The sequence below is a fragment of the Bos taurus genome, chromosome 19, assembly GCF_002263795.3.
Source record: "Bos taurus isolate L1 Dominette 01449 registration number 42190680 breed Hereford chromosome 19, ARS-UCD2.0, whole genome shotgun sequence".
NCBI lineage: Eukaryota > Metazoa > Chordata > Mammalia > Artiodactyla > Bovidae > Bos > Bos taurus.
The window spans coordinates 58,207,111-58,232,527 of record NC_037346.1 but is presented as its reverse complement, the minus strand read 5'-3'; the positions used below and the strand labels follow the sequence as shown (position 1 = coordinate 58,232,527).

The window sequence follows — 25,417 nt, the reverse complement described above, 5'->3', positions numbered from 1 at the left end:
AGTCCATAAGACTGTTCTATACATCAGTGTCTCTTTTGCTGTCTCGTACACAGGGTTATTGTTACCATCTTTCTAAATTCCATATATATGTGTTAGTATACTGTATTGGTGTTTTTCTTTCTAGCTTACTTCACTCTGTATAATAGGCTCCAGTTTCATCCACCTCATTAGAACTGATTCAAATGTATTCTTTTTAATGGCTGAGTAATACTCCATTGTGTATATGTACCACAGCTTTCTTATCCATTCATCTGCTGATGGACATCTAGGTTGCTTCCATATCATGTATGAAACGAGATGCCAGTCCAGGTTCGATGCACGATACTGGATTCTTGGGGCTAATGCACTGGAACGACCCAGAGGGATGGTATGGGGAGGGAGGAGGGAGGAGGGTTCAGGATGGGGAACATGTGTATACCTGTGGCGGATTCATTTTGATATTTGGCAAAACTAATACAATTTGTAAAGTTTAAAAATAAAATTTAAAAAAAAGAAAATAAATAAGTCAGTAAAATTATTTTGAAAATAAATAAAAGGTAGGCTTTCTGACCCAACTCAGTGGCTACTCCCTGCACCCTGGCCCTTCTCACTCAACTATCCTCTCTAGGAGAAACCTTTCTGGTGGATCTGGCTGAAATCTCCTCCCTGAATCCCTCATGTAATGACTTAAGCCCATTTCTTCCCATCCATTTCTCCAGGGAGATGGAGAACAGCTGGTCACCATCATCCCTCCAGACTCCGAGGCCTTCACTGGAGAGCATCATTAACTTCCAACAGTGCGACGGTTATTTGCAGAAAACGCCACTCACCACTTGCAGCACAAAAGCCGACTCAGCCAAAATGTCCCTAAGAAAAATCACATCTTTCATAAGGACCCAGCTCCCTGTGCGATTAAATAATGGATATTAAATTGCCTTTTCATGCCTAGCAGTGAGCTGTTTGATTGGTGGCCTTTCTCTTCCGCAGTTTCATGGTCATTTTTATTCTGCACAAGTACTTCTTCCTTGAGAGAGAATATACGCTGATTTAGAGAACCCTGGTTAGTTCAAACCTCACAAAAAAGAGACATCAGGGCCAAAGCAAAGGAAATGAAAACGGTGACCCTCGATGCTTTGTCCAAATCCATCCAAACGCTCATCTCCGGGGGCCATGAGTGCTTTTCTCACTTGGGTGAAAGGGCGTTCGATTGCAAGTTTAAATTTACCGTTAATAGGTGTGTAGGGGAATAGGTGGACCGGAAACTGACTGAAACGCTTTGTAATTGCTTTACAACAAAAGAGAGACGCTAACTTCCGTGGAAACTCACCCCTTCAGACATGCAGATCGAAGACGCTCTTAAGGAACCATCCCTTCTGACACCCCCAGACTCCAGCAGACTCAGCTGAGGTCCAAGACGACCGAGGAGCCTCCCCAAGGTCACAGAGCTCAATGCTGACAGCCCCCGACTTCTCATCTGAGTTTCATCCTAGCTCCATGCCATCTAGCATTTTTTAATTCTGGGTAAGTAATTTACTCTCTGTGGTTCTGTTTCTTGTCTGTAAAATAGAGGCAGCTGGTCCAGACATCATCTAGGAGGCATTGAGCTTTAACTGTTGGGACTCAACATCAGAGGGTTCAAATCCCAGCTCTGCTCCCCGAAGACATGGAAGCATCCTGAACGTCCAACAGCAGATGAATGGATAAAGAAGATGTGCCACATGTATACAGTGGAATACTACTCAGCCATAGAAAAGAAGGAAATCAGGCCATTGGCAGCAACACGGAAGCAACTAGAGATGATCCCACTAAGGGAAGTAAGGGAGAAAGGTAAACACCATAGGATACCACTCGCATGTGGGATCTAAAACGTGACACAGATGAGCTTATCTACAAAAAGAAACAGACCCGCAGACATAGGGAACGTATGTGTGGTGGCCAAGGGGGAGGGGGAGGAACAAGAAGCGGGAGTGAAGAGGGAGTGTGGGAATAAGAGATGGAGCTCTTATACACGGAGTGGATGAGCGGCAGGGTCCTACTGCACAGCACAGGGACATATGAGCAATATCCTGTCAATGAACCGTAACAGAAAAGAATACAAATGCACAGAACCAAAGCACGTTGCTGTGTGGCAGAAATTAACACCACACTGCAATCGGCGACAAAGTTCTTAAAGTAACAATTAAAAAATAAAATGCTTTCATCTCAAATTTAAAGAGGCACAAAAGATGTAAATTCTGGCATGTAAATATCGGTGTGCTTAAATAAAACTATTTCATCCGTCGTTTAAATGGACCCACTGGGATCTAAACAGCGTAGGAGGGAGTTTTCCCTGGCCGTCCAGTGCTTAGGTCTTGGTGCTTTCACTGCTGAGGGCCAGGTTAAATACCCAGTTGGGGAACTAAGATCCCAAAAGCCATGCAGCCAAAAAAATTAATTAAATAAAAATAAACAGCATAGGGATTTGATTCTCTCTGTTATCCACTTAAAAATGTACACAAAATAAGTTGTGTGTTTATGTCTTATGTACTTTTCTGTTCCAGGGTTATATTCTACACACAAAAACACTCTTACTATATTCTACACACAAAAACACTCTTACTCAAAAGTCAAAAAATGTATACCATTCCTTTTTCTCCTTGATTAGTATATCAATTCCATTTTCCCACCAAATTTTATCCTAGAGCAACTTATATTTTATGCTAGAAAGGCTATTATCGGTTTCTTTCTCATATTGGTTTGCAATAAAATATCTATGCACATTTCAATTTAATTTTTTTTAAATTTCCTGTGAGCCTAGAGTTCTAACTGCTTAAATAACAACTTCCTGGATTGAATGACTATTAAAACTATTAGTGGTTGAGAACAGATTCATAACAGCAAAAATTTAATCTACCATTTCATAATTATTAGATATTCAAAAGTCTAATAATATTTATTCTTGGAAATACTTATTTTCAAGGATGAGGTCTTTTTCTAATTTTTTCAGTTTTCATTCATATATCTGTGAATAAACATTAAGTGGTTCAAGTTTTTTTTTCTTAAACAAAGAAAATGTATTCATGTAAAGAAGATAGAAAAAACAAATATTTTGTTCTAATACTGTCATTTTTTTAATATATTTTTTTATTTATCTACCTAGTTGGCTACTCTGGCTCTCAGGTGTGGCATGTGGCATCTTTAGTGATAGCATGTGGGATCTAGTTCCCTGATCAGGGATTGAACCTGGGCTCCCCACATTGGGAGCACAGAGTCTTAACCACTAGACCACCAGGGAATTTTGTTCTTTGAACTGTATCTGCTGCTGCTGCTGCTAAGTCGCTTCAGTTGTGTCCGACTCTGTGCGACCCCATAGACGGCAGCCCACCAGGCTCTGCCATCCCTGGAATTCTCCAGGCAAGAACACTGGAGTGGGTTGCCATTTCCTTCTCCAGTGCATGAAAGTGAAAAGTGAAAGGGAAATTGCTCAGTCATGTCCAACTCTTCCCAACCCCATGGGCTGCAGCCTACCAGGCTCCTCCAGCCATGGGATTTTCCAGGCAAGAGTACTGGAGTGGGTTGCCATTGACTAAGGCCCAAAATCCCAGAGCAGTTCAGTTCAGTCGCTCAGACGTGTCGGACTCTTTGTGACCCCGTGAACCACAGCACGCCAGGCCTCCCTGTCCATCACCAACTCCCAGAGTTTACTCAGACTCATGTCCATTGAGTCGGTGATGCCATCCAACCATCTCATCCTCTGTCATCCCCTTCTCCTCTGGCCCTCAATCTTTCCCAGCATCAGGGTCTTTTCCAATGAGTCAGGTCTTCGCATCAGGTGGCCAAAGTATTAGAGTTTCAGCTTCAGCATTGGTCCACCAGGGAAATTTACATTAAAGGATTTCTTTCTCTCTTTATTTTTGGCCACACCATGTGGCTTTAGGGATCTTATTTCCCTGAAAGCACAGTATCTGAATTGCTAAAGGATTTGTGTCCAATGATCAGTGATCTGAGTCCTTCATCATCTCCACCCCAGCACCCACACACCAAGGGTCACTCCGTCTGTGTGTGGAGATGCTGCTATTCAGAGGCAAAGAACCAAGGCAAGAGAGCATCTTCCTTTGATAAAGCAGGAGAGGGCAGCTGTGTCGCGGAAGGTGGGAAGGCACAAGCCGCCTTGGGATATTCTTAGGCACAGCAGTTTGGCCAAAGAGAACAAAACTGGAAGCTGAGGACACGGACACTGATTTTGCAACAACTCTCTGTGCCCCATGGAACACCTAGAATGCTTCCACAGACTCTGGTCTCAGAGTTACTGGCTTAGAGGACTTTCAGGAGGTCCCACCCTCAGGCCAGGTTTTGCAGATCACAGAACTACAAAAACAGGAGCAAGGAGCCAAATTTGACTCAATGGAAACGGAAAAGCACAAACTAACGTGCCTGCTAATGTGACTGATGACACTGAAGAATGAACTCATGAGGTCAGTAGGTGCCCAATATGCTATTGGAGAAGAGTGGAGAAATCACTCCAGAAAGAATGAACAGACGGAGCCAAAGCAAAAACAACGCCCGGGTGTGGATATGACTGGTGATGGAAGTAAAGTCTGATGCTGTAAAAAGTAATATTGCATAGGAACCTGAAATGTAAGGTCCATGAATCAAAGCAAATTGGAAGTGGTCAAGCAGGAGATGGCAAGAGTGAACATCGACATTATAGGAGTCAGTGAACTAAAATGGACTGGAAAGGGCAAATTTAATTCAGACAACCATAATATCTACTACTGTGGGCAGGAATCCCTTAGAAGAAATGGAGTAGCCATCATAGTCAACAAAAGGGTCCGAAATGCAGTACTTGGGTACAATCTCAAAAATGATAGAATGATCTCTGATCATTTCCAAGGCAAACCATTCAATATCACAGTAATCCAAGTCGATGCCCCAACCAGTAATGCTGAAGAAGCTGAAGTTGGACGGTTCTATAAAGACCTACAAGACCTTCTAGAACTAACACCCAAAAAAGATGTCCTTTTTATTAAAGGGGACTGGAATGCAAAAGTAGGAAGTCAAGAAATACCTGGAGTAACAGGCAAATTTGGGCCTGGAATACAGAATGAAGCAGGGCAAAGGCTATCAGAGTTTTGCTAAGAGAACGCAATGGTCATAGCAAAAACTCTCTTCCAACAACACAAGAGAAGACTCTATGCATGGACATCATCAGATGGTCAATACTGAAATCAGATTATATTCTTTGCAGCCAAAGATGGAGAAGATTTATACAGTCAGCAAAAACAAGACCTATACAGTCAGCAAAAACAAGACCAGGAGATGACTGTGGCTCAGATCATGAACTACTTATTCCAAAATTCAGACTTAAATTGAGAAAAGTAGGGAAAACCACTAGACCATTCAGGTATGACCTAAATCAAACCCCTTCTGATTATACAGTGGAAATGACAAATAGATTCAAGGGATTAGATTTGATAGACAGAGTGCCTGAAGAACTATGGACAGAGGTTCATGACATTGTACAGGAGGCAGTGATCAAGACCATCCAGAAGAAAAAGAAATGCAAAAAGGCAAAATGGTTGTCTATGGAGGGCTTACAAATAGCTGAGAAAAGAAGAGAAGCCAAAGGCAAAGGAAAAAAGGAAAGATATATCCACTTGAATGCAGAGTTCCAAAGAATACCAAGCTGAGATAAGAAAGCCTTCCTCCATGATCAATGCAAAGAAATAGAGGGAAACAATAGAATGGGAAAGACTAGAGATCTCTTCAAGAAAATTAGAGATACCAAGGGAACATTTCATGCAAAGATGGGCTCAATAAAGGACAGAAATGGTATGGACCTAACAGAAGCAGAAGATATTAAGAAGAGGTGGCAAGAATACACAGAAGAACTATACAAAAAAATCTTCATGACCCAGATAACCACGATGGTGTGATCACTCACCTAGACCCAGAGATCCTGGATTGCAAAGTCAAGTGGGCCTTAGGAAGCATCACTACGAACAAAGCTAGTGGAGGTGATGGCATTCCAGTTGAGCTATTTCAAATCCTAAAAGATGATGCTGTGAAAGTGCTGCACTCAATATGCCCGCAAATTTGGAAAATTCAGCAGTGGCCACAAGACTGGAAAAGGTCAGTTTTCATTCCAATCCCAAAGAAAGGCAATGCCAAAGAATGTTCAAACCAGCGCACAATTGCACTCATCTCACATGCTAACAAAGTAATACTCAAAATTCTTCAAGCTAGGCTTCAACAATATGGAAACCGAGAACTTCCAGATGTTCAAGCTGGATTTAGAAAAGGCAGAGGAACCAGAGATCAAATTGCCAACATCTGCTGGATCATCAAAAACGCAACAGAATTCCAGAAAAACATCTACTCTTTTATTGATTACGCCACACCCTTTGACTGTGTGGATCACAACAAATTGTGAAAAGTTCTTCAAGAGATGGGAATACCAGACTACCTGACCTGCCTCCTGAGAAATCTTTATGCAAGTCAAGAAGCAACAGTTAGAACTGGACATGGAACAGCAGACCGGTTCCAAATAGGGAAAGGAGTTTGTCAAGGCTGTATATTGTCACCTTGCTTATTTAACTTATATGCAGAGTTCATCTTGTGAAATGCCAGGCTGGATGAAGCACAAGCTGGAATCAAGATTGCTGGGAGAAATATCAATAACCTCAGATATGCAGATAACAGTACCCTTATGGCAGAAAGTGAAGAGGAACTAAAGAGCCTCTTGATGAAAGTGAAAGAGGAGAGTGAAAAAGTTGGCTTAAAACTCAACATTCAGAAAACTAAGATCATAGCATCCGGTCCCATCACTTCATGGCAAATAGATGGGGAAACAATGGAAACAGTGAGAGGCTTTATTTTTTTGGGCTCCAAAATCACTGCAGATGGTGACTGCAGCCCTGAAATTAAAAGATGCTTGCTCCTTGGAAAAAAAGTTATGACCAACCTAGACAGCATATTCAAAAGCAGAGACATTATTTTGCCAGAAAGGTCCATCTAGTCAGAGCTATGGTTTTTCCAGCAGTTATGTATGGATGTGAGTGTTGGACTATAAAGAAAGCTGAGCACTGAAGAATTGATGCTTTTGAACTGTGGTGTTGGAGAAGATTCTTGAGAGTCCCTTGGACTGCAAGGAGATCCAACCAGTCCATCCTAAAGGAAATCAGTCCTGAATATTCACTGAAAGGACTGATGCTGAAGCTGAAACTGCAATACTTTGGCCACCTGATGCGAAGAGCTGACTCACTGGAAAAGACTCTGATGCTGGGAAAGACTGAAGGCAGGAGGAGAAGGGGATGACAGACGATGAGATGGTTGGATGGCATCACTGACTCAATGGAGATGAGTTTGAGCTGGACTTTGAGCGGGAGTTGGTGATGGACAAGGAGGCCTGGCGTGCTGCAGTCCATGGGGTCGCAAAGAGTCGGACTCGACTGTGCGACTGACCTGAACTGAATGTGATTGATGAGAGTGGAATACACAGCACCGCCAGGTGGTATTCATGCCTAGAAAATGGAATCCGAGCTAAGTGAGCCTCTAGGTCTGACTCCCAGTTTATGGGAGACCCAGGGGACAGAGGAACAAGTTCAACAGCACCAGGAGGCAATCCGCCAAGGTCAAATCATGGGACGTTCTACAGACCAACGACTCAGCTTCTCTAACAAGTTACTAGGGGTAGGGGTGGAAATGGTGGGGTGGGGGAGAGTACTGTTAAATAATAAAAGAGACTGAAGATACTCAGTATGAAACAAATTCAAGGCTGCTCCCCAGTGGTCCGGTGGTTAGGACTTGATGCCGTCACTGCCAAGGCCCAGGTTTCATCCCTGGTCAGGGAACTAAGACCCAGTAAACCTTGAGCTATGCCCCCAAAAAAGGAAACAAATTGAATATGAAAATCTTGTTTGGATCGTGATTCTAACAAAACAGTTTTAGGAGACACCTTTGAAAAACAGGAAGTCTGTGAAGTCAAATATTGGATACTAATAAGGAAATATTAATTTTGGTAGGTGTGATAATACCATGCCAACTATGTTTTTTTTTTTTTTTTTAATCATCATTCAGTTAGAGTTGTGCATTGAATTTACAAGTGAAATTATATGATGTCTGAGATTTGCTTTTACAAAACAGTCTCCCTCCCACGTATACTAGGCGGAGGGAGGTTGGGGGAGGAGGGGTATGTTAAATGAGCTTAGCAAATGTCACTAATGATTGAAGCTGAGCTGTGGGTACGCTGGGGGTACCTTATGGGATTCTCTCCACTTTTGTACATGTTTGAAAATATCCATAATATAAGGTCTTATGGGTAACAAGGAGGAGTAAAGAACATATTTGATTAGTGCCAACAGAGCTCTGTGCTAAGCCCTCCCTAAACATATATACCTCACTTGGAATACTTATTTACAAGTCCTGAGATGGCTGCCAACAAGCCTCTTTCTCTGTCTAAGGAAAGGCAGGGGCATTCCCTTTGCTGGATGCAAACAGGGTCAGCGATCAGAGGGAGCCATTGGCAACTGGAGATTACAAAGGGGGAACGTGGCCACAAGGGCAGAGGCTGGAAATACCCCTTGGCAGAGAAATAACAGAAGAAACATTCTCCACTCAGATCCCTCCCACCATGTGCTGACTTACCCCTGCAGCAAAGCCAAGGCTTCCATCTAAGATCCGCCTCTGAAAATGAAAAAAAGATGTTTCAGTTTCTAAGAAACGTTTCATGGGATAGGAGGCAATCATAAGCCTAAGAAAGCCACATGAATAAAGACATGCAAATATATCTGGAACCCTGGACCCACGTCTTTATAAAATGAGCCAAGAGTCAGGGGGGAAAAATTTTTTTTAAACCGTCCATGCATTCCACAACCAATGAGAGGCTTCATTTAGCACGATCCTTGGCTCGCATTGGTCCACGTGCTTTACATCTTTCTCAGCGCTCCCTGTGAACCATGGCTATAAACCTTTAGTAAGGAGCTGGTATGGGCTTTCCTGGTGGCTCAGAGGGTAAAGCGTCTGCCTACAATGCGGGAGACCCAGGTTCGATCCCTGGGTCGGGAATATCCCCTGGGGAAGGAAGTGGAAACCTACTCCAGTACTCTTGCCTGGAAAACCCCACGGACTGAGAAGCCTGGTAGGGGTCACAAAGAGTCGGACACGACTGAGCGACTTCACTAAGGAGCTGGTATAAAGTTGGAAATTGACAAGTACTGACAAGGAGCATGTGGACCAACCAAAATCCTCCCGCACTGCAGGTGGGCATACAAGCTGGTCCAGCCACTTTGGAAAGCTGGCAGCATCCGCTCAAAGTGAAACTTCATCAGCATGCCCCATGACTCAGCAGTGAGGGCCATGCGTAATTACCAACAGAAACACATACTTGGATTCAGCGGACTTGTGGGCAAAAATGCTTTTTATGGCACTACTTGTGAGAGCTGAAACTCAAAACTACCCAGAGGTCCACAGAGGCAGAATGGATAGGTCACGAAGATGTATACACACAGAGAACACCATGCAGAAAGGAGAACACGCATACACACGTGACTGGAGCTCACAGTCAGGCAGCAGCATTCGGGAAATGCAAAAACGGTGAAAGTGCAAGTCACTCAGTCGTGTCCAACTCTTTGTGACCCCATGGACTGTAGTCCATGGAATTCTCCAGGTCAGAATACTGGAGTGGGTAGCATTTGCCTTCTCCAGGGGATCTTCCCAGCCCAGGGATCAAAGCCAGGTCTCCCGCATTGCATGCAGATTCTTTACCAGCTGAGCCGCAAGGGAAGCCCAAGAATACTGGAGTGGGTTGCCTATCCCTTCTCCAGCAGATCTTCCCGACCCAGGAATTGAACCTGCATTGCAGGAGGATTCTTTACCAACTGAGCAATAAATAGGGTGAAATCAGCCAGACATAGAAGAGCATACACTATACAATACACTCTACAAAACAGAGAAAACGAAACTCTGCTGTTGGAGACCAGGAGAGGGGCTGCCCTTGGAATGCAGTAGGGGACTGGGGTAGGGATTGCAAGGGACCCTGAAAGGATTGCTGCAGGGGAGGGCAGGGGTTCAGTTCAGCTCAGTTTAGTTCAGTCGCTCAGTCGTGTCTAACTCTTTGTGACCTCATGGACTGCAGCACGCCAGGCCTCCCTGTCTCCATCGAGTTGGTGATGCCATCCAACCATCTCATCCTCTGTTGTCCCCTTCTCCTCCTGCCTTCAATCTTTCCCAGCATCAGGGTCTTTACATGGGTCTTCATATGGGTCTTCATCAGGGTCTGACAATGAGTCAGCTCTTCACATCAGGTGGCCAAAGTATTGGAGTTTCAGCTTCAATATCAGTTCTTCCAATGAACACCCAGGACTGATTTCCTTTAGGATGGACTGGTTGGATCTCCTTGCAGTCCAAGGGACTCTCAAGAGTTTTCTCCAACACCACAGTTCAAAAGCATCAATTCTTCGGTGCTCAGCTTTCTTTATAGTCCAACTCACATCCATACATGACCACTGGAAACCATAGCTTTGACTAGACGGACCTTTGTTGGCAAAGTAATGTTTCTGCTTTTGAATATGCTGTCTAGGTTGGTCATGACTTTCCTTCCAAGGATTAAGAGTCTTTTAATTTCATGGCTGCAGTCACCATCTGCAGTGATTTTGGAGCCAAAAAAAAAATAAAGTCTGACACTGTTTCCCCATCTATTTGCCATGAAATGACGGGACCGGATGCCATGATCTTAGTTTTCTGAATGTTGAGTTTTAAGCCAACTTTTTCACTCTCCGCTTTTCACTTTTATCAAGAGGCTCTTTAGTTCTTCTTCACTTTCTGCCATAAGGGTGCTGTTATCTCCATCAGTTCAGTTCGGTTCAGTCACTCAGTCGTGTCTGACTCTTTGTGACCCCATGAATTGCAGCACGCCAGGCCTCCCTGTCCATCACCAACTCCTGGAGTTCACCAAACCCACGTCCGTCGAGTCCGTGATGCCATCCAGCCATCTCATCCTCTGTCGTCCCCTTTTCCTCCTGCATATCTGAGGTTATTGATATTTCTCCCAGCAATCTTGATTGCAGCTTATGCTTCTTCCAGCCCAGCGTTTCTCATGATGTACTCTGCATATAAGTTAAATAAGCAGGGTGACAATATACAGCCTTGACAAACTCCTTTCCCTGTTTGAAACCAGTCTGTTGTTCCATGTCCAGTACTAACTGTTGCTTCCTGACTTGCATACAGGTTTCTCAAGAGGCAGGTCAAGTGGTCTGGTATTCCCATCTCTTGAAGAATTTTCCACAGTTTATTGTGATCCACACAAAGGCCTTGGCATAGTCAATAAAGCAGAAATAGATGTTTTTCTGGAACTCTCTTGCTTTTTCGATGATCCAGCAGATGGTGGCAATTTGATCTCTGGTTCCTCTGCCTTTTCTAAAACCAGCTTGAACATCTGGAAGTTCATGGTTCACATATCATTGAAGCCTGGCTTGGAGAATTTTGAGCATTACTTTACTAGAGTGTGAGATGAGTGCAATTGTGCAGTAGTTTGAGCATTCTTCGGCATTGCCTGTCAGGGGTTGGGGGGATCCTATTCTAGTACTTGATCTGGGCGCTATTTCCATGGACACTGGTGAAAAGTCATCAAGCTGTACACTTAGAAAATGCATTTTCCTTTCTTTAAATTATTTCTGTATTTTGGGGTGTGCTGGGTCTAGCCGTGACAAGTGAGGGCTGCTCCCCAGCTGTGGTGCCCTGGCTTCTCATTGCAGTGGCTTCTCTTATCGAGGCTCGAGGGCTCCGGATCTCGGGCTCAGTACTTGAGGTGCATGGGCTTAGTTGATCTTCCCACACCGGGGATCGAACCCGTGTTCCCTGCGTTGGCAGGTGGATTCTTAACCACTGGACCATCAGGGAAGTCCATAAAATGTGCATTTTTCTATATGCGTTGTGTTTTTCAATAAAAAGATTTTCTTTTTAAGGAGGGGCCTAAGTTATATAATCTCTAGCCACATGGACACAGTTGCTATTGTTCAGTCATAAACTAACTGTCCAGCTGTTGGGGACTGGCTAAATAAACTGCACTGCATTTTTATGGCAGGATGTTCTACAGCTATCTAAGTAACTAATCAAAATAATCAAAAAACCATTTAGGGTTAGGGAGGGATGCCTATGACATCCAGTGAAAAATGCTCATTATAAAAATTCATAATTTGATCCTTATTATATAAAGAAAACAGATATGTCTGTATTTGTGTACTCAAATACAGCCAAATAAACCTGAACAAATATTTCAGTTTTCCTTTCAGAAAAGTGAGATTGGGAACATTTTTTATTATTTCTTTCGGCTTCTCCACATTTTTTGAGTTCCCTACAATTACAATATGATTTTTTTTCAATCAAGAAAATGAATTTGGGGGACTTTCCTGGTGATCCAGTGGCTAGGACTCTGTGCTCCCAAGGCAGGGGGCCTGGGCTTGACCCCTGGTCAGGGAACTAGATCCCACGTGCCTCAACTAAGACCCACTGCTGCCAAATAAACAAATATTAAAAAAAAAAAAAAGAATTTCGAGTGAACTTGAGCTGCTGTTGATAGCAGTGGAGATGGCTGAGTGTCCATCATCCCCAGGAACCCTCACTGAAGCCCCTATATCAGCTGGGTGAAAACTGAGGTTTGCCGGGGCAGGAGGAGAAGTGCTTGCCTCTGGGCACTCCCGTCCACAGCTGGCTTTATTCCCTCATGTCTGGCCCTTCCCACCTCTCTGGCACGGCTCCTGTGCAGAGAGGGCTCACCTAGCCCAGCTGAGCCTGCTCCCAAGGCTGATCCTTAGCTGGCTCCTGGGAAGCTGGCACTGGGACTGCTCCCCCATCCCTGACCGATAAGGGTGGGTCCCTGTGCCCATTTCACAAACCAGGTGATTTATCCAGGACAGCTGCTTTCCTTCTGAGAGTCTGGAATTTGGGTTGGTGGCTCAGCTGCCTCTGTGGCCAGCCCCCAGTAAAGACCTTGAGGACCGAGCCTGTACTGGGCGTCCCTGGGCAGACACATCGTCCACGTGTTACCACGTTGTCACTGCTGGGGAAGGAGCACGCTCTGTGCCTCCTCATAGGAGGAAGGGCGCATCAGACCCCACATCTGTGCACAGATCTCCCCAGACCCTGATGTAGCTGTTTTGTCCTTTCGCTGTGATAGACCTTAGCGACGACGACGTGGCTCAGCCATGTGCCGAGTCCCACGAGCCCGTCTAGTGAATCACGGCATCTGTGAGTGCTCGTGGGGACCCCCGACACGCCTCTGCACAGAGAAGTGTCTCAGCCGTTCCTCCCACTGACCTGGGGGCAACACTAACGGGAGACAGATTAGGGGCTCTCAGCTCCCAGGGGAGGGGGCACCTCTGCGATGGCTTCTCGCTTCCGAGCGGCCTCCACAGCACCGACCGGGCTCACTCGGGACCTGTGGACTTCCACTCAGGTCTCTGCGGCCAGCCAGCCAGCCAGAACCCAGCTCTTCCAACTCAGATCTCTGCTTCTAAACGCAACTGAAACTGGGGACGATGGAAACACGGGCTGCTGTACCCCAGAAGGGCTCGAGGACAGGACCCTGGGGGACCTGGCACAGCTGTCGGGAGACTGGCGGGGCGCTGGGTCACCTGTTGACAGCAGCCTGGGACCCGGACCAGTCTCTGCAGGCTCCCAGCCCAGTTCCCGGCGACATCAGCACTGCTGTACAGGTCCTGACACGAGAGGACCCCGGCCGGCCGGCTTCCCGGGCCTCTCGGCGGGTCTGCCTCGCTCCTCCAGCGCGTGCCCGCTCGCCACAGCTGCCCTGCCTGCGCCCCGAGCACGGCGGGTGCAGGGACTCTGCATTCATCAGGACGCCGTGGACTCGGGCAGCCTGGGCTGGAGGAGAGGCAGGGCCTCCAGGCACAGGAGGCGGGCGTGGGCTGGGGAGGGGCGGGAGGGTGCATGGAGTGTGCATGGAGGGGGGTTCTGGGAGATGTAGGGGTGCACGGGGTGGGGTGGGGTTTTCAGGGGCCTGGGGGGCGGGGGGCAGGTCTGTGTGTGTTCATCCCAAAGGGGACGAGGGAGGAAAGGAAGAGCCTAGAAATGGGCTGAAGGGGACAGAGCCGGCCACCTAGCTTTTTCCAGGGTCTTTTCTGCCCCTCATGGCACAGGGCGAGGGGGTCAAACCTCACACACATTGCCACCTGCTCCAGGCCCGAGAACCTGGGCAGCAGAGAGAAATCAGGCGGGGGCTCCTAATGGCCAAAACACTGGGCATCGGGAAGGGAGACGCAGAGGGCCCATGAGCTCCCAGGCAGGGGGCTGGGGGTGGGGGCGAGGGAAGGAAAGGGGCAGAGTTCACTACAAAAGGCCCCCCCGCGAACCCCCAAAACCAAAGCGAGGCAACTCACCTGTCCGCTAGAGAAGACGAACACGAGGGCCGCCCCGGCCGCTGTCAACCCCCAGGTGAAGAAGGTCCCCAGCAGGGCCTGGGACACGGGGCTGTGGCCGTGGAGCATGCTGGATACGGCTGTGTGCAGAGGAGCAGAGAGGGTCAGCGCCCATGGTCCCTCCCTGGGACGCGCACGCGCTAAGGGGCCCGCACGTCCTCCACGGGATCCGCCGGCACACCCGTCACTGACCCGGCCCAGGCTAGCCTGGGTGGCCTGGGTGGCTTCACCCAGGCTGACCCCAGCTATCAGAAACCATCCAGCTCTGAAAGGAGACAACCAGGGAGACACCGGGGGAGGAGACGACAGGAGGGAAGGGACGGCGCTGGGAAACAGTTCTAAAGACGTGCAAAGAATGCAAATGCCTTAGCCTGGGGGGAGAGAGTCTGGGACGTCCGGCTGCAGCCTTTGGGCATGTTCCACCTGTTTCACCTGAGCCTTGCCATCATCCATCATCAGTCTAGTCTCCTCCGAGCACAGGTTGACCAGCTCAGATGCCCTCCTGAAGCTCTTCCACCCAAAGAAAGTGTTGGTCGCTCAGTCACATCCAACTGTTTGCGATTCCACAGACTGCAGCCCGCCAGGCTCCTCTGTCCCTAGGATTTCCCAGGCAAGAACACTGGAGAGGGTAGCCATTCCCTTCTCCAGGGGCTCTTTCTCACCCAAGGATCGAACCCGCATCTCCTGCACTGCTGGCAGATTCTTTACCATTTGAGCTACCAAGGAAGCCTGATCGAACTTTCAGCAGCTCTCCAGAGCAGTTCTCATGGCAGCCCCCGTGGCCGCCAAGGATTCACTCCATCAGCTGACCGTCAACTCACCCAACAGCTCTTCAACCACTGCACCCTGAAAGGGCACTGTATTCCAGCTCAGCCCTGTTATTCGCGGCACCTTTCACAAGTCCCAATGGTCCTGCTCCAAGTCTCTCTTTATCCAGTTTCCTCCCCAGCCTCCAGCCATCAGACCCAGAGCATCCTCTGATAAAGCCAACTTCGATGCCACAGTTCCCTGATTCCCCTCTACTCCGGTCCCAGGGCACGTCTTCACTGCTTTCTTTGTGTGGGCTTGCCTCCTTCATCTTTTATATCATTCGTTGTTGAAAAATAGGAATGATGCTTTTTCACATTTGATACCCCCATAAAATAGGGTTTTCTGGCACCCCAAAACATATGTGCTGAATTGAAAAGGGCGGGCTTATCTTGAATAAGCAAAGACACAGAAACGAAACCCAAGTGTCATTTCCCCCAGTCCACTGAGCATGTGCGCGTGTGCTCAGTCGCTTCAGTTGTGTCCGACTCTTTGCAACCCCGTGGACTGTAGCCCGCCAGGCTCCTCTGTCCATGGGATTCTCCAGTCAAGAATACTGGAGCAGGTTGCCATGCCCTCCTCCAAGGGATCTTCCACCCCGCCACCCCCCCCACTCAGGGACGGAACCAACGTCTCCTGAGTTCCCTGCATTGCAGGCAGATTCTCTACCCACTGAGCCACCTGGGAAGCCACCCGCCCCCCCACCCCCACTGAGTACTTTTGCTCCCAAGGCTGAAGTTACACCACTGCCCACCAAGGAAGGAAAGGGAAGTGCCATTCCCTCGTGGTTCTGCTCGGCAGACCTCCTCTAGACTTGCACATGTTCTAAATTCTAGCTCTGAAATGATAGGGAGTCACCTCACCTGTGGAAAGTTACAAGGGAGAGACCCACTTGTTGAAAAGCTCTGTGTGTAGTTGGTACAATAAACACCGGGGCTCAAGGCCTCATCTCAAAGGGCTCATTCAGCTCCCCCGATCCTCTAGCACTCACAGGGCTGGACACGACCCCAGCTGGCTCAGCCCTGCCAGGCCCTAGTGGTCTGTGAGGAGCCAGCAACCCTGAACTTGCAGACCAAAAGCTGTCGATTCTGCTCTGACCCTGGAAGGAAACCCGGGCAGAGGGTAGATGGGCCCTCTTATGCCAAGGGGGTCAGCAAACCAGCAGGATTCAGATCTAGGAAGCTGTAAGTCAGGATGAACACAGGTAAACCCAGGTGAGCCCAGGTGCGCCCAGGCTCAGCCAAGGTACCAAGAAACCTCAGCACGAAACAGAATCTCTGGACTCAGCCTGGGTCTCCATAGTCTAAGTGGAGTTCAGGAGGACGACTGCAGCAAATAAAGAAAAAAACACCATTAAGAAAAAACCCACCTCTTTACTTATGGCATCTTGTTAAGGCATCCTAAAGAGAATCGTCTGTGCTTCTAAACTAAGACATTTGGATCATTACACTGATCCTTGTGGATACAATTTTCAAAGAGGATTTACAAAGAATGGCACACAGCTAGCATCCTCTCTGTACTTATCATCCAAGACGGGTCATAACAACAACAAAAAAACAACTTTGTTTTTCAGCGTTGAATGCGCCTTTTAGCAACTACAGAAAAGAGGAAACCATTTACATTCACCAAACAGCCAAAGTCAATGTGGGTTCTGTGGGCTGGCAAACAAGGAAGGTTGTGGGTGTTCCTGGGGGCTGGTGGGAGGCGAAAACACTGTTCTAAGACTCTATTTACGCACGGGCACACTGAGATGTACGAAAAAGAGACACAGAGAGAAGGCCAAGGCCACCGTGGATTCATCGTTGGGGAAGCCAGCCCAGTGCTCCTCAGAGAAGCTTCTTCCTTGCTGTTTTAAATCCTCACAATTCAGGGACCTCCCTGCTGGTCCAGTGGCTAAGACTCTGCACTCCCAATGCAGGCAACCCAGGTTCAACCCCTGGTCAGGGAATTAGATCCCACAGGCAGCAACTAAGAATTCTCATATGGCAACTAAAGGTCCCGCACACCGCTTCAACGAAGATCGAGGATCCCACGTGCTGCCACTAAGACCCTGGTGCACCCAAGATAAATAAACATTAAAAGAAAACCCTCACTACTCTAAGGGTGGTCCCAGAACCAGCAGCGCTGGGCCCCCTTAGGAGCTAAGTTAGAAATGCAGAATCTCAAGTACCGTCCCAGACTTGCAGAATCAGAATTAATATTTTATGGGAGCTTCCCAGGTGGCTCTGCAGTAAAGAATCTGCCATCAATGCAGGAAGATCCCCTGGAGAAGGAAATGGCAACTCACTCCAGTGTCCTTGCCAGGGAAATCCCATGGACAGAGGAGCTTGGCGGGCTACAGTCCATGGAGTCGCAAAGAGTCAGACACGACTGAGCCAGGGAGCATGCACGCATGTAGCATCGCACAGCGTTCCACGGGGGATGGACATCAGGATGGAAAGCACGGATCTAAAACTGGAAGATCTTCTACAAGACCCAGAGCTTAGAAAGTGAGCTCTCCTGCCCCGTGAGGGATCGGCAGGGCCACCGCCACGCAGACCCGAGAGCAGAAAGTTTTCTCCAGTAGGCAGGACAAAGAAGTGCCTTGGCAACACGGAAGGTCAGCCAGGGTGGCTCAAAAGCCACTTGTGCAGCGGGCCTCAGACTTCCCAGGAGCTGATATTAAATCATAAGCCTGGGCCCCTCTGCGGGAGGGAAGCTGATTCTCTGCCTGCTCCAGCTTGAAAGATGCCAGCACCTCCCCACACACAGCAGCGCAGGGCTCCTGGCGGATAGAAGATTTCTGTCTTTTCTCTCCCTTTTAAACCTGTTACCCCACTTCCAAGAGTCAGCTTCAAGAGGCTGATGGAAAAGCTGCACAGGTGTAAAGAGCACTTCACGAGACCAGCATGCCTGCCCTGACTCCAAGACTGGAACTGAGCAAAGTGATTCAGGTCTGGGCGTCTGTGACTGTGGAAACTGGTCTCCAATACCTGGCTACTCAAAGTGTGGTCCGAGGACCTGCCGAACCAGGGGTTGATGAGAAAGGCACCTCCTCGGGCCCGCCGCACCTTAACCAGATTCCCAGTCAAGTTCAAGGGTCCTGCTGAGCCTCAGAGCCTGGCGGAGGGGACTTGGGGCAGCTGGACCTGCAACCAGGTCTGCTCCTGGGGGTACCCCCTCCACACGCCCACTGGGAAGTGCTGAATGAAAAGGTTCTTGGGGGACCACTGCCAACAGAAGGACAACACCCGCCAGCTTGCCCTGGAGAGGGGCAGGGGGCGTGCTCCCGGCACCCCTCCCCCTCCTCTGCCACCTGCCCAGGCCACCCTGCTTCTCTTCCGACCCCCTCCTCTCCCAGGGACACCTCCTTCCAAACTGCATGTGGCTGCCCTTCCAGGCCCCGCGCTCGGCTCCTGGTGGCCCCAGACCCCAGGCCTCCAGCCCCGCCAAAGGCACCGAAGGCGAGAAGAGCCGACTCACTTCGGTGCCCTCTCAAGTCCCCTCTCCACTTCCATCAGCCCTGCAGCCGCTGCTGGTTCTCCGGGCTCCACTCCGGAGTCACTTCCTGCTTCCCTCCAGGCACACGTGTCCCCGGCCACCAAGCTCCGCCCCGCCCGCTGAAACTGGCAGATCCGGCAGGAGAATCAATTTTCTGGTTCACAGCCTCTGCGGGCTCGGGAAGACACTGGGGCGGGTAGAACTGAGAGCTGCACAACCCTGGAAGCCACAGAAACCCAGGGAAACAAGGCCCTGCAACGGGCCTGATGTCAGTTAGGTTGCTGCATTCTGGCGGCGTGCCGGGTGAGCAACAGAGCATGCGACCTGCAGTCTCCACCATCAGCATCATTCTTTAGATCAATGGTCCTCAAATTACAGCATCCAATGGAACCACCCCCAGAGACATCAAAATGCAGAATGCTGGCACCCTCTGAGCTTCTGGTTCTGGAAGCCTCTGCAGAGGTTTTCTGTTCTGAACTAGTCGGGTTGGTGCTCTGATCCTAGAGCCCTTCATCGAGAACCAGTGCTTTGCTCTCCTGGCCTTCTAGGAAAGGACCATAGGGTGGGGTTGCTAGGTTTAGTCAAAAATATCCAGTCAAGTTTAACTGGATAACTGGATATCCAGTTAAACTTGAATGTTAGGTAAACAACAAATAATTTTTGAGAGAAGCCTGGCTAGCTGCAGTTCATGAGCTCACAAAGAGTCGGACATGACTTAGTGGCTGAACACACAGCACATATCCTGTGTGTTCCTTCTCCAAGCAACTCACTGTTATCTGGGACATATTTCTGCTAAAAGCGTATTTCACATTTGTTGCTTATCCGAAATTCAGGTGTAACTGGGCGTCGGGTATTGTATCTGATGACCCTTCCAGAGGGTACCCAGAAACACTGCCCATAATCACTGTGGCCACAGACCAGAGGATCAGATAGGAGCATCCCTCTCTTGACCAGAGAAGTCAGTCGTGGACACTGGTGACCGCACCATATCCTTCCCTTCCAAGAAGGGAAGACAGCATGGTGACTGTAGGTGGTCTCTGCCCTCAGGAGATTCTTAGACACAGAGCAGAGCCAGGCCAGCTATCTCAGCTCAAGCCGCCATAAGAAAACACCAGGCTGGGTTGCTTAAACACTGGACATCTATCGTCTTACACTTCTGGAGGCTGCAAGCCCAAGACCAGCTCAAGATCAACTGCAGATTTGTGCCTGGTGAGGGCTCTTTTGCTGGTGTGCAGACAGCTGCCTTCTCACTGTGTACTCACATGGCCTTCTCCTGGTGCACATAGGAAGGAAGGGAGATGGATGCATCTCTCTCTCTCTTCCTCCCTCCCTGCTCCCTCCTTCCCTCTCTGTTTCCCTTACAAGGTACTGCAGCCTAGGCTCTGGAGTCAGGAGGAAGCCCCATACAGCACATGGGTTTCCATGGATAAATCCCATATTCCTCTGGGTCTCAGTACCCACCTTCCCATCCCAGGTCTGTGAATAATCAATCATTCTGTGCTCCCGACAAGCGACTGTAGAGGGAACAAAGTACCCACCACCCAGCCGGGCCCCCACCCCCGGCAGACTGGAGGGTCATTGTCCTCAAGCTCCACCCTTTCATTCATTTATATTATATTATATATACTATGGGGCTTCTCTGGTGGCTCAGATGGTAAAGAATCTGCCTGCAATGTTAGAGACCTGGGTTCAGTCCCTGGGTGGGGAAGATCCCCTGGAGGAGGGCAGGGCAACCCACTCCAGTATTCTTGCCTGGAGAATCCCATGGACAGAGGAGCCTGGCAGGGTGCAGTCCATGGGGTCACAAAGGGTCAGACATGACTGAGCACCTAACACTCTCACTTATATACATACATTACATATTATATATATATACACATGTATTTTATGAGCCTTTGCTTGCTCTGCTGGGTCCCAGCACATGGAGATCAGCTACGGACACGTAGGGCGGGCTCGCTCAGCCCCTCTGGGCTCTTGTTTCTTTCCCTTTCCTGAAGTCTGACCACTGACATGTCAGGAGGACTAAGATAAGCCCCTGAGCCTGGGGCGCTGGTTCTTTCAAAGTGTGGATGGTAAACTCGATTGAACTGGCGCTGATATGCGGAAGGGATTAAGGAAGTGAAAGTAATAGGCAGCTCAAAGAATGCTATTGAAATATCAGGGGTTTTTATCGGTCGCTCTTTTAGGGGATTTCCTAAGTATACCCCACTCATATATCCAGAATTCATCCATTTTGCCCAAAATAATAGCTCTGGCTCATCATCTTGCCCTGACCATGGACTTCATCTCCCCGATGAAGCAAATGTTAGTGTCAGCGGCTCAGTCCTGCCCAACTCTTTGTGACCCCCTGGACAGTAGCCCGCCAGGCTCCTCCGTCTATGGGACTTTCCAGACAAGAATATCGGAGTGGGTTACCACTGCCTCCTCCAGGGGATCTTCCTGACCAAGGATCAAACCCACATCTCCTGTGTCTCCTGCACTCCAGGTAAATTCTTTAACCGCTGAGTCATCAGGTCCCAGACCATCCTCCAAAGAAGAGTCTAAGTAATTTTTTAGAGACAGAAGTCCAGCCCTCAGAGGGCTCCTTGTGCCCTTGGAGTGAAACTCTAGCTGCCTCCCTCCACCTAGGAAGCCCTACGTGACCAGAGTCTGCTCACCTTTGACCCACCTGTACCCCTCCCTCACTCTGCTTCAGCAGGCTGCTCTGCCTTCTCCGGGAACAGTGCACTTATTTCCTCCTGCCTCAGGGCCTTTGCACATGCTGTTTCCTTGAGCACACCACCTGGAGCCTCCACCTGGAGCACCTGTCTTCAGGTCTTCACCTGGCTGGCTCCCTCCTGTCATGTGGGTCTCAGTTCAAGTGTCACCCCCACAAAGAGGCCTTCCTTCAATGCCCTCTGTGATACAGCGCTTCCAAGCCCTTCTGCATCATCTCATGGCACTTCTCACTCTCAGGCATTCTTATTTATTCAGCCCCCCGAAAGATGAGCTTCTGAGAGCAGGACCTTGTCGGGCGTCTGCACGGCTGTGTCTCCAGTGCAAGGCACGTAGTAGCTGTTCAGTATTTACTGAATATTGGATAAGTTGTCCAGATACAAAAGTGTTATTCATTGGCTACATTTTACACATTAAAGACCTTCCTGAGAGTTACTGATACCAAGCAGGGCCTTGTGGGGCACTCCTGTGCTCAAGGCCTTTCTGTGTCCCCCATATCTTACAGAAAACAGCCTTCATTCAGCCTCCATGACCTTCCCTGAGTTCCAATGGGCAGATTGAAGCAGTTGCTAATCAGGGAAGGGAGGGGATGCGAGGCCAGGGAGAACTGTTTCCCTATCAATGGATACACATCACAATATTGTTGAGCTGTTCTGCAGATACTGAAACCCCTCCAGGTGGGAGAGGTTAGCGATTAACAGTGGTATGCTGCCCACCAGCATGCAGACCCCAGACCAGCTGGAACCTAAAGGCTGATGATACTGATGGTGCAGACCCCCACTGACCTCACCACCAACCCATCAGAAGAACGTCCACCAGCTGACCGCGTCCTCTTTGAACCATTACTATACAACTTCTCACTGTCTTCTCCAAGTGGGGACACACAGGCCTGAGGGTCTTGCCCTGCCGTGGCCCCCTTTGCCTGGCAAAGCAATGAAGCTCTTCTTTTCAATTTCACCCAAGAACTCTGTCTCTGAGATTCGATTTAGCACCGGTGTACAGAAAGGCTGAGCTTCTGGCATCATTATGAGAAAACAGCGTTTGTGTACCAGATCACACGGTCCCGGCTGCTCTCAACGTAAGTCGACAGCATCCCAAGGGCGGTTTTGCCCCCCGGGGGGGACGTGAGCAGATAGGAGGGAACCAGCGGGCAGAGACCAGAGATGCTCCTACCCATCCACCAGCACCCAGGACAACCCCACAACAGAGAATTATCTGACCCAGAACAGCAACAGTGCCGAGATTGAGACGCCCCAGCGTAATCCCATAAAATAAACCTTCTTAGTACGGAGTGATGATAAAACCCATTCTTTAAAATTTAATGAGGCCTTCAAGAAGCATCCAGCTTCAGTTAAGGCAGTAGTTAGCATTTGATTCCCCCTAAAATGCAGGAAAGACAAGAACCAACCGCCCAGCCAATCTTTACATTCCAGTCACTGCAAAGACACGCCTACAGGGACTCCTCTGGTGGCCCACCGGTTAAAACTCTGCACTTCCAACACATGTTAGGAGGGAAGATTCGATCCAACGCATGTTAGGAGGGAAGATTCGATCCAACGCATGTTAGGAGGGGAGATTCGATCCAACGCATGTTAGGAGGGGAGATTCGATCCAACGCATGTTAGGAGGGGAGATTCGATCCAACGCATGTTAGGAGGGGAGATTCGATCCAACGCACGTTAGGAGGGAAGATTCGATCCCTGGTCAGGGAACTGAGATCCCACGTGTTCCACTGCATGGCGGGAAAAAAAAATTTTTTTAATTTAATTGAAAAAAAAAGAATTAAAAAATTATACCTACCATCAAACCTCCTAGGTGCTCAATTCCCTCAACTCTTCTGGGTTCTGATTATTTAAGGTTCTGATGTCAGGACACTGTGACATCACTGCTACTGCTGCTGCTAAGTCACTTCAGTCGTGTCCGACTCTGTGCGACCCCATAGACGGCAGCCCACCAGGCTCCCCGGTCCCTGGGATTCTCCGGGCAAGAACACTGGAGTGGGTTGCCATTTCCTCCTCCAATGCATGAAAGTGAAAAGGGAAAGTGAAGTCGCTCAGTCGTGTCCAACTCTTAGCGACCCCATGGACTGCAGCCCATCAGGCTCCTCCATCCATGGGATTTTTCCAGACAAGAGTACTGGAGCGGGGTGCCATTACCTTCTCTGCTGTGAAATCACAGGGCTTCCTAAGTAGAAATGCCTGGGATGGCTTTGGCAATGAGTCCCTGGCAGGTGGAACAGGCCTGGTTGTTCCTGACACCTGCTCTCCAGCATGACTGATCAGCTGACAAAGAGGAAATTCCAACCTGCCTTTTATCTAAAAACCATCCAAAGGAGCCAAGAGCGACCTGATGCCACTTTTCTGAACCTGGTACAGGGAAGAGTTGCCCTCGAGGGCTTGGTGGGGAACTGAGTAAGCAAGCATGACACCTTTCTCATCTTTGTTCAGATGATCGATTCTGAGCCTGCAGCAGCGAGGCCGGAAGGAGGGTATAAAGACACAGATTCTCTAAGTGTCCGTCAACAGATGAATGGATAGAGAAGATGTGGTATAGACACACAACGGACTGCTGCTGCTGCTGCTGCTGCTGCTAAGTCTCATCAGTGGTGTCCGACTCCTAGCGACCCCATGGACTACAGCCTACCAGGCTCCTCTATCCACGGGATTTTCCAGGCAAGAGTACTGGAGTGGGGTGCCATCGCCGTCTCCACAATGGACTATTGCTTAGCTATAAAAAGAGTGAAATAATGCCAACTGTAGGAACATGAATGGACTTTAAGATTATCATACTAGGTGAACTAAGTCAGACAGAGAAAGGCAAGTATCTGGTTTGCCTCTATGTGGAAGGGCTTCCCTGGTGGCTCAGTGATAAGGGTGCAATGCAGGAGATGCAGGTTTGATCCCTGGGTCGGGAAGATCCCCTGGAGAAGTGAATCGCAACCCACTCCAGTACTCTTGCCTGGGAAATCCCATGGACAGAGGAGCCTGGCGGGCTACAGTCCATGGGGTTACAAAAGACTGAGCAACCAAACAATAAAAAATACGTGGAACCTTAAAAAATGGTCCAGGTGAACTCATTTACAAAACAGAAGTAGACTCACAGACCCAGAAAACAAAACTATGGCTACCAAAGGGGAAAAGGGAGGGGAGGAATAAATCAGGAGTTTGGGTTTAACATGTACACACTACTATATGTAAAATATATAATCAACAAGAGTCTACTGTATCGCATAGGGGACGATACTCAATATCTTGTAATAACCTATAATGGAAAAGAATATGAAAAAGAATAGATTTATATATATGTGTAACAACCACTTTGCTATACATCTAAAACTGACAACATTGGAAGTCAACTGTACTTCAATTTAAAAACAAATAAATTTTTTAAAAGACAATAACATTTCAAAAGAAGAAAAAGAGAAGTATAGGTTCTACGGATTTTATACAAACCTATTATTGGGAGAGAAGTTTCCGGTATCGGGAGAGATATTTAAAATGCAAACCCGAGCCTGCTCAATTGCTAGCTTTAATATGATATGGAATTACTACATAAAAATTACTACATAAAAAGCACCACTGATTAAATATGAAATCAACCCTGTCTCTGAGATGATAACTGGCATAAATCTGTTTTCCATTTTTTCCACATTGGCTTTAAACAACTCTCCCGGCATCTCACAAGGAATTCTATGGAACTGAATTTTGGTTTATTAAGGGTGAATCGCTGAACAAGTAAATTCTGCTTTGAGCCTGTTCTTCTAGAGCTGTATGGATCACAGAGCAGCCTGCTGGTTCATTCGGTCACTCAGCGAATGTCTGCTGCACGCCTGCTCCTCGACAGGCACTTCTGAGGACTGGACACACACCAGCGAAGAAGACGGAGAACAGCTGTGCCCTCACGATGCTGCCAGGCCCAACGTCGCAGGCACTGCCTTGAATGTGTGTTGTAAGTGAAGGCTTGTGGGACTTCCCCGGTGGTCCAGCGGCTATAACTCCGTGCTCCCAATGCAGAGGACCCGG

The 25,417-nt window shown here is 48.4% G+C and overlaps 1 protein-coding gene across 7 annotated transcripts in view; it reads right to left on the bottom strand.

Moving 5' to 3' along the window:
* Window positions 1-25,417, bottom strand: part of SLC39A11 (solute carrier family 39 member 11) — a 376,204-nt gene that overhangs the window by 270,648 nt on the left and 80,139 nt on the right. For 4 of the 7 annotated variants that reach the window (XM_059878245.1, XM_059878242.1, XM_059878243.1 and 1 more), the window contains 2 exons: window positions 14,355-14,473; window positions 8,605-8,643 (listed from right to left, as the gene is read on the bottom strand). In XM_059878245.1, the coding sequence (XP_059734228.1) occupies window positions 8,605-8,643; window positions 14,355-14,473 (158 nt within the window). 7 annotated transcript variants of the gene reach the window in all.